Raw genomic sequence first — 18,563 nt, 5'->3', positions numbered from 1 at the left:
AAAATCCCTTGCATACTTGAAAAACAGAAGTAGAAGCTGAAATAATTTCAGCAGCAACCTACAAAGTGAGCATGGTAAATTAAGGTCATTTGTTTCACAAGTGTTTATTGAGTGCCTACTATGTGCTTCTATCACCTGGAATGATAATACACATTTGAGCTAAAGGAATATTCTCCCAGCAACCTATAATAAAATGTCAATGACAAAAGAGGCAGAGACATTGGATGAAAAATAGAATAATTAAAAAGTACAATCTTTAGCAACTGCCAGTAGCATTTAATTTAACATTTTCATATAAAATCTCTCAATTGAATAATAACCTACATGTCAAGTAATCTATATATTACTCAAAATGTTCAGCTTTCTAAATTAAATTTCTCAGGGCTATTAGTTTTCATGAATCAAATAACAGCATGAGATATTTCACTAGCACTACCTAACGCTAGTGCAAGCATGCTGAAGTCACCTTTAACCTGCGGTGCATGCTTTCACTAAAATTTCATAACTCCTAAAAAGAAGATTAGCGAGAGTATAAATTATTTAGAGTAAATGTAAGAATAATGTTCTGAATGTGGTCACTAGAAATAAAAAGGAAAGGGTGGATTTTTCACAATGAAATATGTCATTACTCAATATATTGTCTTCAAGGGAGCTTTGAAGTCTATAAAAATTCATGTCACGCTCCACAGTAAGGCAGAGATGATGCTCCATCAAACGGGAAAATTCATTTTTGCTTCAGTGAGAAAATTATATTGTGATATGAAATGAGTGTTAATTGTTCATGTACATTCACATCAGCTACTACGCTGGCTAATTCTGTAATTTTTATTTATTCCTACATACATTTTTTGCATTTTGAGTATTAACCTCAAGAAACCTGAATGAAAATTCCAAAAGTATAGATTATGGCAACTTCTCTTTAATGTTTCTTAAATTTTGGTTACTGCATTGCGCAGTAAAATAAAAAGGCTAAAGAGTTTGTCTTAACTCCATAGTTTTCTATGTAGCCTTGAATAAATAAACCATTTAACCCCGCTGAGCACTCAGTTTGTATGACTGTACTTGAGGAGAGTAACAGTTCCTATCTTACAGTGTTATTGTGAGGGCCAAGACACAGAACTCAGCCAGCATTACTGGAAGGTACTACATGCCAAGCCCCACTTTATGTATTAGCTCACAAATCTTAAAACTCTATAAAGTAGGTATTATTATTATTATCTCATTTTTTAGATGATGAAAGAAAGGAAACAAAAAGTTCAGTAACTTCCACAAGGTCACATAGTAATTAGCAGAGTGAGGAATCAGAACCAAGGCATTCCAGCTCCAGACTCTGCATTCTGACCAGTACCCAGGAGCTCTTTGTAAACTATAAAGTGATGCACACATATTAGTTGTGGTGTTGTTGGGTTTTTTTTTTTTTTGCGGTACGTGGGCCTCTCACTGTTGTGGCCTCTCCCGTTGCGGAGCACAGGCTCCGGACGCGCAGGCTCAGCGGCCATGGCTCACAGGCCCAGCCGCTCCGCGGCATGTGGGATCTTCCCGGACCGGGGCACGAACCCGTGTCCCCAGCATCAGCAGGCGGACTCTCAACCACTGCGCCACCAGGGAAGCCCCTGTGGTGTTGTTTTTGTTGTCACTAGTAGTCTCTACCAGCATTGCCTAACCTAGGAGTATCTAGAATTTTGCCTTTCCTAGGTTTCTTAGTAGGCCAGGCCTGCCCTTTCCCTCATCAATGCATGGACAAATCCCAAGTCCAACCAGGGCCTCTCTTGATCCCTCCAGCTCAAGGTAATCTCTGCCCTCTGAGGCCTGGGGGTAATTTTCCCCCCAGCTTTATTGAGATATAATGGATTCATAGCATTGTGTAAGTTTAAGGTGTACAATATGATGATTTGATATATGTATATACTGGGAAATGGTTACCACGATAAAGTTAGTTAACACATCCATCCCCTCACATATTTACCATTTGTGTGTGTATATATGTGTTAATGTGGTTAGAACATTTAAAATGTACTCTCTTAGTAACTCTCAAGTATAAATACAGTATTGTTAACTGTAGTCACCATGCTGTACATTAGACTCCCAGAACTTATTCATCTTATATCTGAAAATCTGTACCCTTTAGCCAACATGTACTCATTTCTCCCACCCCCGCCCCCACCCACCCACTCAACCTCTGTCAACCACTAACCTATTCTCTGCCTGGTGACAATTTTTACCTCTCTTATGGCCCTTAACATATTCTACTTGTTACAGTGAATTTCAAACCTGTCTTGTTTCCCTCAGTAGACTGTAAGCTCCTTGAGGGCATCAATCATCTCTGATTCCTTTATTCATCTATGCATTCCAGAAACATTTTCATGTCTTGTGCATAAATATTTTCCAATGCTTGGATAGATGGATGTTCAATATTATTTCTAGAGCAATTAGCACAATTATTACTAAGAATAAAGACTGAACAATCATGATTAAAAATTCATTGATTAAAAGCTTTTCATTTATGTAAAACACTCATATAAATCTATAGTGTTAAGTAGATGAAGATAGAGTGAATATTTGATTTTTCAGCATCCCAACATAGTTCCTACTTGGGAGATAAATTCCAAAATAAGTGGTAGGCAGAACCCCATTCCATACCACTAAAGCCAAAGAGAGGCAGACATCTTAACACTTTTGCCTTCAGTTGACTCTACAATCTACCCTTCCAATAAATCCTTTTCTGCTTATCATGGGAAGGTTCAATTATTTGCAACTAAGTATATGCTAACCTAACTAATACACCCCAGATAAATGGTTTGTAAGTCTTGCTTAATATTTATCAATTTTCAAAATTATCATCCCCAATGTTTTAAATGTCATATATTTGTCTAGTAATTTTGAGTGGAAAATAAATGTAAGACATCTTTCAGTTACATGAGAAAGCTTATGTATGTTGCAATCCATCTTTATGAGAAATATGCCCAACAGCACAAAGAGGAGTAATTTGGGGGTCACCTTAAACTGTCCACAAACTGTGTTAAGAACTTACAATAATGCAGGTGATGCTATATCCTCTCATTTAAATTAAACACTTAACCTAGTAGAAGTACACACAAGACCTTCTTGAAGAATCTCTGAATCAGAAAATGTCCCAAGGGAAGCAAAACTGGGTCTACAAGGTACCCGAGACACCAACTCTGAGATACAGCTATTCATCAGAACTCCGAAGACCACATCACCAGATGAATATCTACATTAGGTCTGCTGGTTCTAAAGCAGAATGCACTCTACTTTCAATCCTACCCAAAGTGTTCTGAGGTTTGGATTCCAACCTCTTGCTCTGGCACACCAGTACTCAGCATTTTGGACTCCTGGCTTTCTTCCAATCTCAGTACCCCACAGAACATGGACCTGTTAACACCTGCAGCAGCACCCTGACTATCCATCCAACTTGATCTCCTTCCCATGATCACCTTCTCAGCACAGCACCTAATATATGGACTTAACGAACTCTGCTTTGGTGACTTTAAAGGAGGAGAAAACCAATATACTAGTCTCCAGTTACTCAGTGATTTTCCTCAGCATATTTTTAAAATAGGCTAATGAGTTTTTGTGCTGTGCACACAGTGGGCACTCATGTACGTTTTAATGGATGTTTCAAACAGGGCTTGTTTTGTCAAGAGTAAGCAAAGAAATGTTTCTTCTTTATGGTCCACAACACATTTTTTTGTTCAGGAAAGCTAAAGTATAGTCCCTTATTGGTAAGAAAATAAATTTGTCTGCCTTTTCATGTCCTCTTCCTGTCCTCTGAATTCATGTAAAATCTGTTGCTTTTTGTGTATGTGATGCTTTGTACTAACACAGGTTTGAATAAACCTTTTAGCTAATTAGGTGTCCCTGTAGTTTTGTTGCACCTTTTCTTTAATACATTTTAAAATTAGGGTTTGACTTTTCAATAGGATTCTATCCCCATCATGTGTTCTAACCCAGCATCCTACTTGTACCCTAATTCCCCATAATGTTTCAAACATTTACCTGGTTCAACAAATAATTCTCATTAAATTCCCTCTATTATTTAAACTTTTCCGTTTGAATATATTTATATTAGTTAAATAATTTTTCATTATTTTTATTAATAATTTTCACTGTTTGCTCTTCAAATTTCATTTCAACCCCTAGAATCTCTTTTTAATGCACTAAAATTCATGTTCCATTGCATTATTATGACTTTGGCTAGACCTATGGTTTATTTAAATATAAGTGGCATATACAAACTTCCTTAAAGCTTCTCTACTACCAAATAAGACTAAATTGTCTGCCAAGTCATTTTCTGTTTCCTGGTCATTATAATAATTAACTAGAATCATTTTTGCTTTAATCTCTAAGTACCCCTCTAATCCACCTTTCTTTCCTGTTCAACAGGCAGCCTTCACTCTCACTCTATTTTCCCTGAAAATATGTTCCTTCCAGTTCATTCTAAGAGACTATTAAAATTTTTTTTTAAATATTTCTAACAACTATACCAAAAAAAGCCAAATTCCTTTTCCTAAATTTCACTCTTCATAATTTTTTCTCATCCTTCATCAATTCTCTCTCTGCTCTACTCGGTCATACTTCCTGCTCTAGAAAACCCCTCCTTTGATCCCATTCACTTTTGCTCAACCTCTTTCACCCTTTCATTATATCCTCCAACCCCATCCCATCCATTATCTCTTCCATAATTTTACCTCAACATATCTTTCCAACCATTTCTTCTACAATTTGGAATAGAGGTTTTCCTCAAACCAGCCTCTCATTGTTCCCCAAATACGCCATGCTTTCCAGCCCTACAGCTTGGCACTCACCTGTCTCCCCCTTATCCAGTGCTTTTCCCAGTCTCTTCAGAAAAGCCAACCTGTTATGTTCCCTTGAAAATTGTTGGGCAGAGCTATGAATATTTTACTTTTATTCTCCAACTTCCTCCAACCCCCATCTTTCCTGTTTTCCTGTCATTTACTTCTATATGGTCCAAAGACTCCCTCCTGTTCCACACCAGGGACAAGCCTCTTCCTCCTCCTCCCTGATGATGTATATACTATTCTAATTCCAACCTTTTCATTATTCTTCCTTTGAGCTGGGCTTTATCTTGGTTTGGTCATGCTGCCTTTAAGAAGGAATTATTCTCTGGCTATTTCTCTTGCCCTGTTTCTCCATGAGCATCACTCAAGCATATAACAAGTGGATAAATCTTCTACGTTAAATATCTGGGTTACATCTTTAATTCTATACTCTTACTCCCTGGGCCAATAATAGAATGGATCTCCAGAAAGAACAGACATTCAGTTGCTGAATGGAAGAAATGTTGTTTCCTTCCCTATTCAAAAGCAGCCCTTCTAACTAATTAAAGAAATATGTCAGAACCGTTCCCAAGAAGAACCCATATGTCAGCACCAAAGAATTAAATATTTTGAAAATGAGAAGAACCACTTGGCCTATTTTTCAATAGAGATTGCAAACAAAGGAAAGGAAGAGAGACAGGGAAGAAATTAATCAGAATTCAAGCTGAAATAAATATAGAAATCTCTAGTTGTAATGAAAGGTAAAACTAGGTAAGCTTAGGAGTCTGGTGAAGCCCAAAGCCATTATGTATATTTCTAAGGTTTACACCACATTTCTAACACTTACCATCAGCTTTTGACCAAGTCAAGCCCTCAAAAGGGAACACTGGGACATAAAAAGGTGCTGGAATGATGAGCAGCAGTTAGAAGCCTTTCGCACACTACAAATAATTCTTTAACGCGGTGTGCTTCAAAAATAGCTGGGGGAGGGCTTCCCTGGTGGCGCAGTAGTTAAGAATCCACCTGCCAATGCAGGGCACACGGGTTTGAGCCCTGGTCTGGGAAGATCCCACATGCTGCGGAGCAACTAAGCCCGTTCGCCACAACTACTGAGCCCGCGCACCTAGAGCCTGTGCTCCGCAACAAGAGAAGCCACCGCAATGAGAAGCCCGAGCACCGCAACGAAGAGTAGCCCCCACTCTACGCAGCTAAAAAAAAGCCCACATGCAGCAACGAAGACCCAACGCAGCCAAAAATAAATAAATAAATAAATTTATTTTAAAAAATAATAGTGGGGGAGAAAAAAAGGTGGGCCCTTGAAGACAAGAGTGCTTTGTGAGAATGGACTTCATAGACTACAGAGCACTGTCTGAATGTAGGCTATTTATTAGTACTTGAGAGAAGTGCAATCACCTCTCACCCACTGCTGGGTAGCAAATGGTATTAAGCGTGCCCCACCACCTCTCCTAAACCTAAAATGGCAAGAGTGGTTAGGGAAAAAAGAGTGCTGGGAAGGACTTATTTCTTCTCTTAAATTCATGTTAAACCCTAGGGAACGGAGTTCCCGTATGGCCAAGTAGTAGAAATGTTTCTGCGTATGCCCAGAAACAGAATGCTGTCTCACCTTAGCTGTCTGCCTTCAAGGATCAAATAAAAATATGTGTTTATAGAAGTGGAAGGGCTGCCCACCTAGCTTAGATGCTCACCTTTGAGTCCTCAGGACTTTCTATTTTCCTTAGTCAAGCATTCCTGTTGTCTCTGGGAAGCACCAGACTAAAGAGTAAAGATATATAGATGGTTTAGGTTCTGAGTTTCCTGGAGACAACAGCATTACTCCCTTCCATATAACTCATCAGAAAAGTTCAAATAAGGCACCATCACAAGGGCTATATGCAAAGATGGCTATATTTCCATCTTTGGGCTATATGCAAAAATGGTTAGAAATTCCTGCTCACTGTTTCATTCAATAAATACTTGTTGATACTGTGGGTATAAAAATGAGTAAGACAGGGCTTCCCTGGTGGCGCAGTGGTTGAGGGTCCGCCTGCCGATGCAGGGGACACGGGTTCGTGCCCGGTCCGGGAGGATCCCACATGCCGCGGAGTGGCTGGGCCCGTGAGCCATGGCTGGCCACTGAGCCTGCGCGTCTGGAGCCTGTGCTCCGCAACGGGAGAGGCCACAGCAGCGAGAGGCCCGCGTACAGCAAAAAAAAAAAAAAAAAAAAAAAAAAATGAGTAAGACAAAGAATACATATGTCATATATGTATTACACACACACACACAGAGCTATGAATAAAGTTGATAACTTTGTAGATTGTAAGTACTCACTATTAATTTCCTTCCTCCCTCTTTTTACCTTAAACCCCTATCTTCTAGCTTACCATTTTATAGGGGACAAGTAAACAAATATTTTTCTGATATTGTGCAACATGATATATAATATAATGTGATATGATATGACATGGGGGTGACAACAGTAAGTGGCATGTAAGCTGAGTCTTAGGCAGTAGTTGGCCTGGTGGACACTGGACATATCAAGGAATAAGAGGTAATCACAGTCCAATGATATGCATTTCAAGAAACAGAATAAAGATTTCCTCTGGCATCTAAGCCAGTCGATAAAAGAAAAGGTAATGTCAATTTAAATGGGAATTACTTACCACTTTCTTTACCTAAAAAAAGAGGTACTGAAATAAAATTTAGAGCAAAGCAGAGAAACTAATTTTTACTGAGTCAAATGCAAAAAAAAAAAATCCTAAATATCTGTCAAAAACAAGGCTAAGTGAACTATTTTTGAAGCAACAAAAAAAGACCCCTGAGCAAGAAATTTTATAGCCATCCTTTTTCTAGGTCGGAACTCTCTTAGAATGAGACAAAGAAAAATCTGGACCTGGAATAAGAGGAAGATGTTAGGAATCCATTCACCACACTGACAGAGATTTGTTTAAGAGATGAAGGGCCAGAGTAATCACGTAACAAATAAAGAGGGAATGGACTGAGGGGAAAGAAGGAAAAATTCTGACACCAGAGTAAAGGCCGATACATTTTTAGAATACTCATTAGGTTAAGTTAGGTAGAAAAGAGAAAAGAAATTATTAGACTATGATAAAGGAAAGAACCATTTTTCATGTTTCTTCACAGGAAAACATTCAGTATGCTTTAAAAAAATTAAATGTGGTATTTTAATGTACCTGGAAAACCACTAAGTGAATTCCGGAATTAAAAAATTCCTAATGCTCATTCTATAGAACACAGAGTAGGGAGGGTGGAGAACAAGAAATGCTTCCACACAAAATAAATGACTCATTTTGATTTCCTTTATAAAAACGTAAATGAAGAGCATCTTAAAAATATATAAATAGGATCCAAAAAGGCTAGGGTTTTTTTTTTGTTTTTTTTTTTAAGAAATAGAAAACCGTCATGAAGAAAAGATCTTAGGAAGTATACAAATTTCATTAAAATATAATTGGATTTGCAGGAACAATTACTGTGCTGAACTGTAAGGGGAGCTGTTGGCACATAAGAGCAAAGTACACGTATGAGCTCATCCGCCGGCCTCGGCAAGACCCACTTCCAGCTAGAAGCAGTCATGTTTCAGCACCTCCGATTCCCTAATGCTGACAAGCTAAACAACTTGTTTTGTCTCTGGGAGCTCTTCTCTGGTGATTAACTGCTTATGGTGAATACTAATTATATGAAAGTACAGTATTGAAGAAGTAGTGTCCTATTTCCTCTACCTGCAGCCTTGACATGGCTTTGAATCCAGAAGGTACTGGGTAGAGCCCTTGCAAACCAAAACCTAGAAGGACATTTTTCTTCCCTCTGGTAAATAAATGTATCCCCTTCTACTTTTTAGTATAACACAGCTCACTGACAAGAAACTTCCTTTAACCTCTGGGCTCCAAACCCAATAGAATTACAATAAAGTGAGTGTTTTAAAGGCCTGTAATAATCATACGGATAAATCTGCAGCAAGAGTTTGTGAATTGGTGAACTATCAGTGTCCTCAACTCCCCATGTTCCATGTTGAAAATTTACCCCAAATTGTCAGTTCTTAGGAGCTGCACCTCAGAGTAAAATCTTCTCACCAGGGAGTCTATGAGAATTTGTTCTTGTGTTTTAAATCCTAAGTGCTTGTTAAACCGCCAACACTGCAAAATTAGAGACCATTAAACAATATAAGGCAGCAAGTGATTAAATCTACCAAATACACATCCAAAGCAGCTTAAGCTACTTTTTAATTAAAAATAAAATATCACTGGCTAAATTCAGATGTCTTAGCTATCCAGAAAAGGTTAGAAGCCTGTTCAAAATGCAAAATGCTGCTAAGTCCAGACAGAAAAGGAGAGATAGGGTAGGGGTGGGCTGGGGTTGTCTCTGAGCCCAGGGTGGAGGGGCCTCAAGATGTTGACCCGGTTAAGTCACAGGACATGAAGAGGGGGAGTCCCGGCTGCGCTGCAGGGTGAGGGCTCCACGCGGCTGCTCATTAAATAAGCTTTATTAGCCAAGGCCTCAGAGGAGACAGGGTGTTCCACCTTCTTGGCAAGGGGGATGAGTTGAGTAACAGCATCGCAGGAAGCTGAGGTATTGGAGATGTATAGATGGCCGAAGGAAATGTTAGTGCTATTTTTAAATATAGCTTAAATGGATTGATAAACAGTTCCTGAAATAATAATTTGTGCTTGGGGAAGGAGACATGGGGACTTTTGAGTTAATGGGATCACTTGAGATTGAAAGAAATTTTTACTGTAAAGTTAGAAGTAAATAAACATTGTAGCTTTAAGTTGTTCCTCCTTGTTTAAAGTAAAGAAAAGAAAAAGGGCCAGGGGGCTTAGTCAACGCTGGGCAGGAGGCCAAGAATCTGAAGATCAGACTTAAGGCTGGGATGATATCATTCACTCTGAAGTCTTGATACTCTTTCTAAAGCATGAGAAAATTTACTGGTAAAACCTTACCTCACCCACAGTTTTCTTATTTTTAACTCTATTTTTTTCTCTCAAGAATAATTTTCCAAATCTGCTTTCTGCCTTATATGTAAATGCTATGAATTTACATTTAGCTTCCAACATGGTCTTACCTAAAAAGCTTGCCCTAAAGTAAAGCACAGGCACTTGGTAGCTGCAGGAATATAAGACATGATACTCATATTTAATCACTTCGGTTGCCGTGGTGGGCTCCGTCACCTCAAAATCATCCAGGGGTGGCTCTAAAGCCTCCTGAAAAAAAGCAAATACAAAAACTAAATGTGTCTGTCAATAAAAAGAAGTCCTTTAACACAGAGAGAGAAAGATGAGGTTTTCTTCTTGCAAAATAACAGTTAAATAAATATAGGACTATGAGGTAAGGAAAAGGGAGTTTCCCACATTAATGTTTAACATTTGAGTCCTGGGTAAATAGTAAAACCAGAAAACAGCATTAAGTAATTCCAGATTGTTTTTGAGAGACAAAGCAGCTCTGGGTAAAGAAACAGGAAGAAAAAAAAAAAAAGTAAAAAGATCTATTGCAACAGCAACTCTGAAAAATCTTTACTGTACAATTTTAGCAACAAGATGATGACTATACAAGCTACCTTCTTCCTTACCTGTGAAAGCTAAAAACATCCTAACAATTGAACAAGATACTGCGAAATGTCCCTAAAGAGTCTATTGTACTTGCCAAAAGGTGATTCACTGTGTGCTGAACAATTCCCAGTTCCATTTTGAATAAGAAAGCTATTTTGCAAGAGGCTGAATTTGTTAGGTACATTTCAAAACCTGAGATGAATCTGTTTTCTTTATTATTGTGTTATCTTTGATACATTCCTACAATAAATCTTGATTTATAATAGAGTAGATGGTAAATATTAATGTCAACTTAAATGAGGTTTTTTAAACAAAGATGGTTCTAAGCTAGTTCACTTCTCACCTAATCATTCTCCACTGGTTGATTTTTTAATATGTGTGGGGTTTCTTAAGAATGTATCTTAACGTTTGGAAGTAATTAATTGGAACATGTTGAGTCAGAATCTGATTCCATCCACATTCACTTATTTATTTGGGCTGAAGAATTTCCTTTGACATTAATTTAGTAGAAGGAAAGAAGCAGGTTGGTTTGGCTCATTTCTACCTCTCATTAAAATGGTAACAACAATGAACAATCGGGAAGAGCTACAGGAAAGATTTCAAACTTTACCAATATGAAATAAGGTTTCCTGTAGAGATAAGTAAAGCCACATACTACTCTCCAGATGTTATCTGCTTTACTAATTCCCCACTCACAGTCAATTCACTGGGGGAGATATTACACTAGGTAAATCACAGTTGAAGATATTTACAAAATAGATTTTCACTAAACTCCAGTAAACACTATCAATTAAACACAATGAATTAAATAACCAAAGAGAAACCACTAAAATAAATATTCCAGATACAGAAAATTAATACAATAGCAAGGAAGAGTTTTGTCTATTTTTTTATTTAAATTTTCATTGGCAAAGATAAATACATCTTCTTTTAAAGCAATTCTTCTAACCAAAATTCTTTCTTTTTGGTCAAAGATTGGGTTCTTTAGCATTTTTAATTTCTTTTCTTTCGTAACGTTATTAAATCATTGTGATTAAAAATAACTGCAAACACTGCACAAGTACATTAAAAAAAAAAAAAAAGTGAAATTCCCCTCATCCCAGCACTTCAGTACCTCAGATTTGTAACCATTTTCAAAAGGTCATTGTGTATTTTTCCAGTCGTTTTTATTTTTTGGTCTGCAAACACGTTTATACACATACATCCACCTACCCTGCCACCTCTGCATCCCCAATTAAGTCATGCTATATATACATATGTTCCTTGATTTGATTTATTCACTCATGAACATACTAGCACGTGCTGCCATGTCAGTGCTGCAGCTTTTGCTCCTTCTTTTAATGACTTCACTACATTCCAATATATGACTATGCCATAGTTTTGTGTGTGATTTTTTAAACATTTCCATATTGCTAGATATTTTAGGTTAATTATAATTTTCTGCTACAACTAATGCTGCCATGAATATCTTAGCACATATATTTTTATACACCTCTGTTTTTCTATGATGCAGATTCCTAAAGGTGACATTAATGTATGAGGGGGTACGTACATTTCAAATTTCAATAGATTCTGCCAATTTGTCCTCAGAAAAAGGCTGTATCAATTTATATTACCAGCAAAAATGTAAAAGAATGCCCTTTCCCAATTCCCATAAATACTGAATATTATTTGTTTTTAATTTTTGCCTATTTGATGAATTTTTAAATGTCAGTTTTTTGTTTTAGTTTCTAGTTCCTTGATTACTAGTGAAAGTAAACATCTACTCATATATTTATTGATAATTTATATTCTTCTGTGATGTGCCTGTTCTTATTCCTTTCCTATTTTTCTGATATTTAATTTCCATTTTTTCTTATTGAATTATACAAACTCTTTGTATATTAGAAATAATAACTTATTACTAGAAATATATACATCTCTGTACCATAGAAAAACAAAGGTGTGCAAGTATATTGTGGTATGTATGTGTGTATAAAACACTTTCACTCAGTTTTTTTTAACTTTGTTTCTTGTACATATTATCATAAATTTTTTTTTTTACTTTCATGTAGTCAAAGCTGTACATTTTCTGTTTGCAGCTTCTGAGTTATCTATCTTCATTAGAAGGACTCCTGCTATGTCCCACCTCATCCTTAAAAAATATAAAAATGTTAAACTCCTCTATTCTACACACACATACTCTGTCTGTCTCACATACATACATGTTTTTAAATTGACATTTAGACCATTAATCCATCTGAATTTTGTTTTGTGTATGGTGTGAGGTAAGAATATTTCCCAAATGATTTCTAATAGACCATCATTTTCCCATTGATTTTTAATGCCACTTTTACCATAAATTAGATTTGTGTGTATGTGTGTATTTATTCCCTATTCTTCTCTATTAAGCTATTTCTCTTCTTAGACCATCACTGTCCAGTTTGTAAATAAATATTGAATTCGGTCATTAATTTCTGCACAAAACTTCAGATATAGTCTGCCTGAGACTCAGTCCTGCTAGGGAGGATAAAATTCCTGGAAAGACTGTCCTTCACCCAAACTCAAATTAAGCACTCAGGTATGTGCTGGGGTTGACACCAGGTTCTTGCAACTGGTGATCAATTAGACATAGATTCAGATTCTCTGGAACAGTTTGGAGGCCCACAGAATAAGAGAGAGGGGACAGAAAAAGCTTCTTCAAGAGCTATTAGAAGTTTCACTCCAGTCACTGTTCTCACTGGCAGCTGAGTAACTTTGTAGGATTTGAAGGCTGGAGTACCTGTCCTCTAATTGCGAGTGCTGCTATGTCAACCCAGCCCCTTGCTCTGAGCAGCCACCTACAGGCAAAGACATTTTTGCATCCTTAACTCGTATTAAATGAACTGAATTCTTGGACTGTTTCTGCTAGGATCTTTCCATCATTCGTGGTCACCTTCATGATGCCCATGCAAATATCATCCTGTGAAGTCATGCAATTTGGAAATCTCAGACTTCTACATACTTTCTGCTTCCCTTTCCCAAAGTGCCAGATGGTTTTAGAACTTAAAGACCAAGGTTCTTGTCTTATTCATCTTTGTATTCCCAGAGACTCTAACACAGAGCTGAGAACACTGGTAAGCAATATTTTCTGCAGCAGTTGCACATCTGGTTCCTCCCATTTAAGTATATTATAACAAACATCATAGGTGATTTACCAGCAAGCCTACTCTGACCCTAAATTCTGAAAAGAAGTAAATGGAGGAGTAAAAATGCAAAAGGTCACCAAAGATGATATACAAATGGCAAACAGGCATATAAAAAATAATTCGATATCATTAGCCATCAGGGAAATGCAAATTAAAACTACAATGAGATATCACTACACATCTATCAGAATAGCTAAAATAACAAACAGTGACATCTTCAAATGTTGGTGAAGATGCAAAGAAACTAGATCATTCATACATTGCTGCTTGGAGTATAAAAGGGTACAGCCGCTCTGGAAAACCATATGGCAGTTTCTTATAAAACTAAACATGTAATTACCATACAGTCCACCAATTACACTCTTGGGCATTTATCCCAGAGAAATGAAAAACCTGTACACAAATGTTCATAGTAGTTTTATTCAGAATAGCCAAAAATTTGAGACAGTTCAGATGTCCCTCAGCAGGTCATGGTTAAACAAATTGTGGTACATCATCCCACACTGCTCGGCAATGAAAAGAGCAAATCGTTGATACACACAATCACCTGAGTGAATCTCCCGGTAATTACGGAGTGATAAAAGCCAATCTGAAAAGGTTACAGACTGTATAATTCCATTTATATAACATTTTAAAATGACAAAATTTTAGAAATGAAGAACAGAGAACAGATTAGTGTTGAGGGGATGGGCAGAAGGAGGTGGGTATGGTTACAAAATAACATGAAGAGTCCTTGTGATGATGGAATTGTTCTATATCTTGACTACAGTGGTAGATACATGAACCTACACATGTGATAAAGTTGTATACAGCCAAACACACACACACAGACACACACACACACACACACACACACACACACACATAGAGATCAGTATAAACAAAATGGGGAAATCTGAATAAGATCAGTGGATTGTATCAATGCCGATACCCTGGTTGTGATATTACACTATAATTTTGCAAGATGTTACCACTGGGGTAAACTGGTTAAAGGGTACGTGGGATCTTTCTGATTATTTCTTATTACTGCCTGTGAATCTGTATTTATTTTAAAATTTCAATTAAAAAATGAAAAGGAAAAAATAGCTAGACAATTTGAGATTCGTTAAAAACAAAATACAATATCTAAGACCTCAGGGCTAACAGTACAGATGGCAGAGGGATTACGTTGATAAAGAGAGACTGATGTCTGGAATTAGCCTTACAATAACACAGGAGAGGTGTCAGTGGATGGAGATGTGGAAGGGGCACGGTTGGCCACGGAATGATGATTGTTGGGGTTGATTGATGGGTCTGCAGGTTCTTTAAACCTTTCAGTCTAATTTTTTGAATATTTTTAGTTCTCATAAATTTTTTTTTAAGGCAACAAAAGTTTCTGCTACCATGTTACAGGATACAGAATCACAGAACTCTAATAGTGAAAGGAACTTCAATCATTCCATCTTGCCCAACACTCACCTTGCTGATCCAAACAAGAAGGCCCAAAAAGGTTAGTGGTTTACCCAATGTCACCCAGATAATTAGAGGCAGAGGCAGGCCTATGACCCACATCTACTGATCCTGAAACCACTGTTCTTTGTACTGGAGAATGCCCTTTCTTAACTGTTATATACTTAATTTGGACTGATGTTCTAGACACCATCAGATTACTATTAACATTTTGAGTACGTTTGTTAATATTTTATTACTTTTCTTTTATTATGTTTTAAAGAGGATTTGGATATATTTAATTTGATATTAAGAGTTAATAGAAAAAGGAGTCACATGTACATTTATTTTCCTCACAATGTTGCTATTTCATTAAATGAGAAGATACCTGTGTTTAGAAAATTACATTCATTCAAAGAGCTAGAAGGTTAAGTAGTTCACATTAATTATAGAAACCTTGATTTTATTGAATTCAATTAACAATAAGTTGACAGTGATCTCTCATTTAGAAAATCTGATATGAATTAAGCTTTACAACTAAATCTCATTAAATAGTGATCATGCTAAAGACACTTCATAGATATTTTATTGAAAGCAAACCCAAATAGTGTACTGTGCTTAGGAAATGAGATCCATATCTCTATTTAGCCTACAGGGAAAAGTAATTGGAGGAAGAAAAACTTTTTTTCTATGACTAGAAATCTCTATTACTATTACTGAGCAAACATAAGCAACGAGATTTATTCATAATGTCCCTTGAGGGAAAGAGATTCTATTTGTTTATCTTCCACCAATCAGGTTCTTAATTCAAACCTAACAGTTACAGGCCAGAATCGTAGCCAAGAAGCCAAAGAGTGACAGAGGGAGAGTACTGGTTCAGGACAGTCTTTAGCTGCATCCACGAGTGGACACATAACCATCTAATCTTTCCATTTAATGGAAAGATGGACTGTTTAACAAACTTTGCTTGATTTTCCTGAGCCAACATCCTTTTAATATTTTCAGAAGTGCTAAAGACTGACAAAGCCTTTGGACAAATCGTTGAAAAATTAATTCCTTAAGAAAGGAAGAATTTTAATTATTAAAACATTTTAAATGAATTATAAAAATAACCTATGTGGGACTCTAAGTAAGCAGGCTCTTTTTGTTTTGTTTCACGTGCTCATTATTTTACAGTGGGGTGGTTTTTTCACTATTTTTACTCCTAGAATGACTCTTTTTTTCATGATCTCTGTGGCTTTTGAGTGCGTGATTGTCACAAGAACTTTGCAAGTGATGGCATTCTTTTAGCAACTGTAAATGTTGCATCCAGTACGCCAGAGAGAGTTCAACACCAGGCAGGCGTGTGTCTGACAGCATCTGGGGTGACACTGGTACCAAGATGATCCCAAGGATAGCATCTCAGTGAGCATCCCCCTTTCCCAGTAACACTATCACTACTCCTGATTTTTTTTGGAAAGAAAGGGGTGCCATTCTTTGCTCTCCAAGCTCCATCAGAGGGGAGCGAATTAGCATCCGCATGGCCAATGTGGGTTCTCACTGAGAGAAAGAATCTGTCTCCTGTGTGGGATTAAAGCCGATGCAGCCTGGCATGCTCAAGGCCAAGGCAGTAGGGAGGGGACACAGAAACCTGCCAAAGCACATCTGGCAGTTTTCTGGATGTTTACTGCTGGCTCCATTGTGCTTCGAAGGCCATGTTTCCTTTAGGACTGTGCGGGAGACAGCAAGACAGCTTGAACCCAGAGTTGGGCAGCTAGCAACTAAGCTGAGCGCAAGGCGGACTGCAGAAAAGGCTGCCTCTGAGATTCCGTGCCAGAGAACACAGGTTCCCCGGCAGAAGGGAATAGTAATAATGGTTAGAGGTACCTAACATATGTCCATGATGATTAGTCCTTACATCAGAACAATATATAAAAAGTATCATTTTCTTAGAAAAAAATAAGGACTCAGAAGCACTTTTTAAACGAAAACTCAGGTTCTTCTCATCTACTTTTTAAGATTTCTGAGAAGTTAAATGCAAAAGAATTAGCAGGATAAGGGATATGAAAACAAGAGATTCCTTATGCAAATCATGACTGAGTAAAGGAAAAGGGAAAGACTTTTACCTAGTATTCTGAGCTTCAGAATCAGTGTAAATGTGTTTCTATTCAGAGTTACCCTTTGCATGCTACGTAAGAAAGACCAGCCTCAGTTACAACAGTTCACAGTTTTTCTAAGAACATTTGTGTACATTATGCCATTTGCTCCTCTGCTCTAGAGGAAGGCCCATGGTCACCCAGCAAGTAAGAAACTGAGCCAGAGCACAAATTTAAGCCCCCAGGCTCCAGGCCCAGGATTCCTTCACTCTGCACAGATGATGGGATTTGGGGGAGTAGGGGATGTTAAACATTTGACTCTCGGGCTCCACTCCCAAACTTCTGCTTTTGAACTCAGTAGTTCTGGGACAAACACAAATAGAGGTGGCCATACTCCAGTGAAATTTTATTTACAAAAACAAGCTATGGTCCATAGACCTTAGTGTGCCCACTTCCATCTTAAGGCCTTCCTTAATTTCATTTTATTGTATTTTTATAAGTAGTAAGAAGAACCTTATTAGAGGACCTGTGTCTCCATTTGGTGAACTTTCCCCTTTTTCTATTTTTTTCTATCTTAGAATGTTTCATTAGATTTCCTGAAGGGATGATAAATTCTAAGCCTTCAAAGAATGATGATAATTGAATCCAACAGGCTGAAGTTTGGCTGAAGTAATTTTCTAAGGTAAGAGATGGCACTACCCTAATTTAAACAAGTGAGATTTTTAATTGTCTTGATGAATAAACTGCAGATTCCTTCAGCATATGAATAAACATCTACACTCAAATCCAGAAATGAGTAAATTTCATTGCCAAAGAGTGAAACTGATAAGGTCTTGATAAACAGACCAAAAGGCAAGCACTAGTAATTTCAGGAGGGGCTGTCTCGGTATGTGCACAAGAAACATCATGTCTAGGAATCAGCTGTGAACTGCTCTACAAGTGAGCCTGAGTTCCTTCCCTTTCCTCAAAACTGTCTCTGGATTATGTGGATGTGAATAGGCTTTATTTGTTTGCTTGTTGGCTCTTTTACTAGGAGAACCCCTTAAAAAATTCCACAAGTGCATACCTCGTGCTTGTGCCAGGACAAAGATAGGGGCTGAGGGGTGGTTAAACAATACTATTGCAGCAGCAATGAGAGCACAGTGAACGTTCTCATCTTTCTACTGGAGTGGAAGTGTATATTCAAATCTCAGATAAAAACATCTAGATCTTCGAGAAGCATAGTATAGTCAAATGTGGAAAAGGGCATGGAATTTGTAGTTAGACCTGGGTTCAGTTTCTGACTCTGCACTCTCTGGATGAGCAGACCACTTAATCCCTCTGAGCCTGAGTTTCCTTATTTGTTAAATGAAGGCACTTTCTCCTTGTTTAAAGTGTATTAAACAAGATAAACTATAAAACTATCCGACACATAGTAGGTATACTGATCAGTTTATTTATTCATTCATCAAATGAGTACCCTATAGGGTATTTTCTATATTCTACATCAAGGGTCCACAAACATTTTCTTAAAGGGCCAGGTAGTAAATTTTT

At 37.4% G+C, this 18,563-nt stretch overlaps 1 protein-coding gene across 5 annotated transcripts in view; it reads right to left on the bottom strand.

Moving 5' to 3' along the window:
• Positions 1-18,563, bottom strand: part of ATG10 (autophagy related 10) — a 222,941-nt gene that overhangs the window by 81,698 nt on the left and 122,680 nt on the right. For all 5 annotated transcript variants that reach the window (XR_013827657.1, XR_013827658.1, XM_079917357.1 and 2 more), the window contains one exon: positions 9,877-10,015. Coding sequence is in view for 3 of the 5 variants with exons in the window: in XM_079917357.1 (XP_079773483.1) it covers positions 9,877-10,015 (139 nt within the window). In the remaining 2 variants the exon portion in view is untranslated. The remainder of the gene's footprint in view (positions 1-9,876; positions 10,016-18,563) is intronic.

Source organism: Stenella coeruleoalba (assembly GCF_951394435.1).
Source record: "Stenella coeruleoalba genome assembly, chromosome: 3".
NCBI lineage: Eukaryota > Metazoa > Chordata > Mammalia > Artiodactyla > Delphinidae > Stenella > Stenella coeruleoalba.
This window is presented reverse-complemented; position numbering and strand designations above follow the sequence as displayed.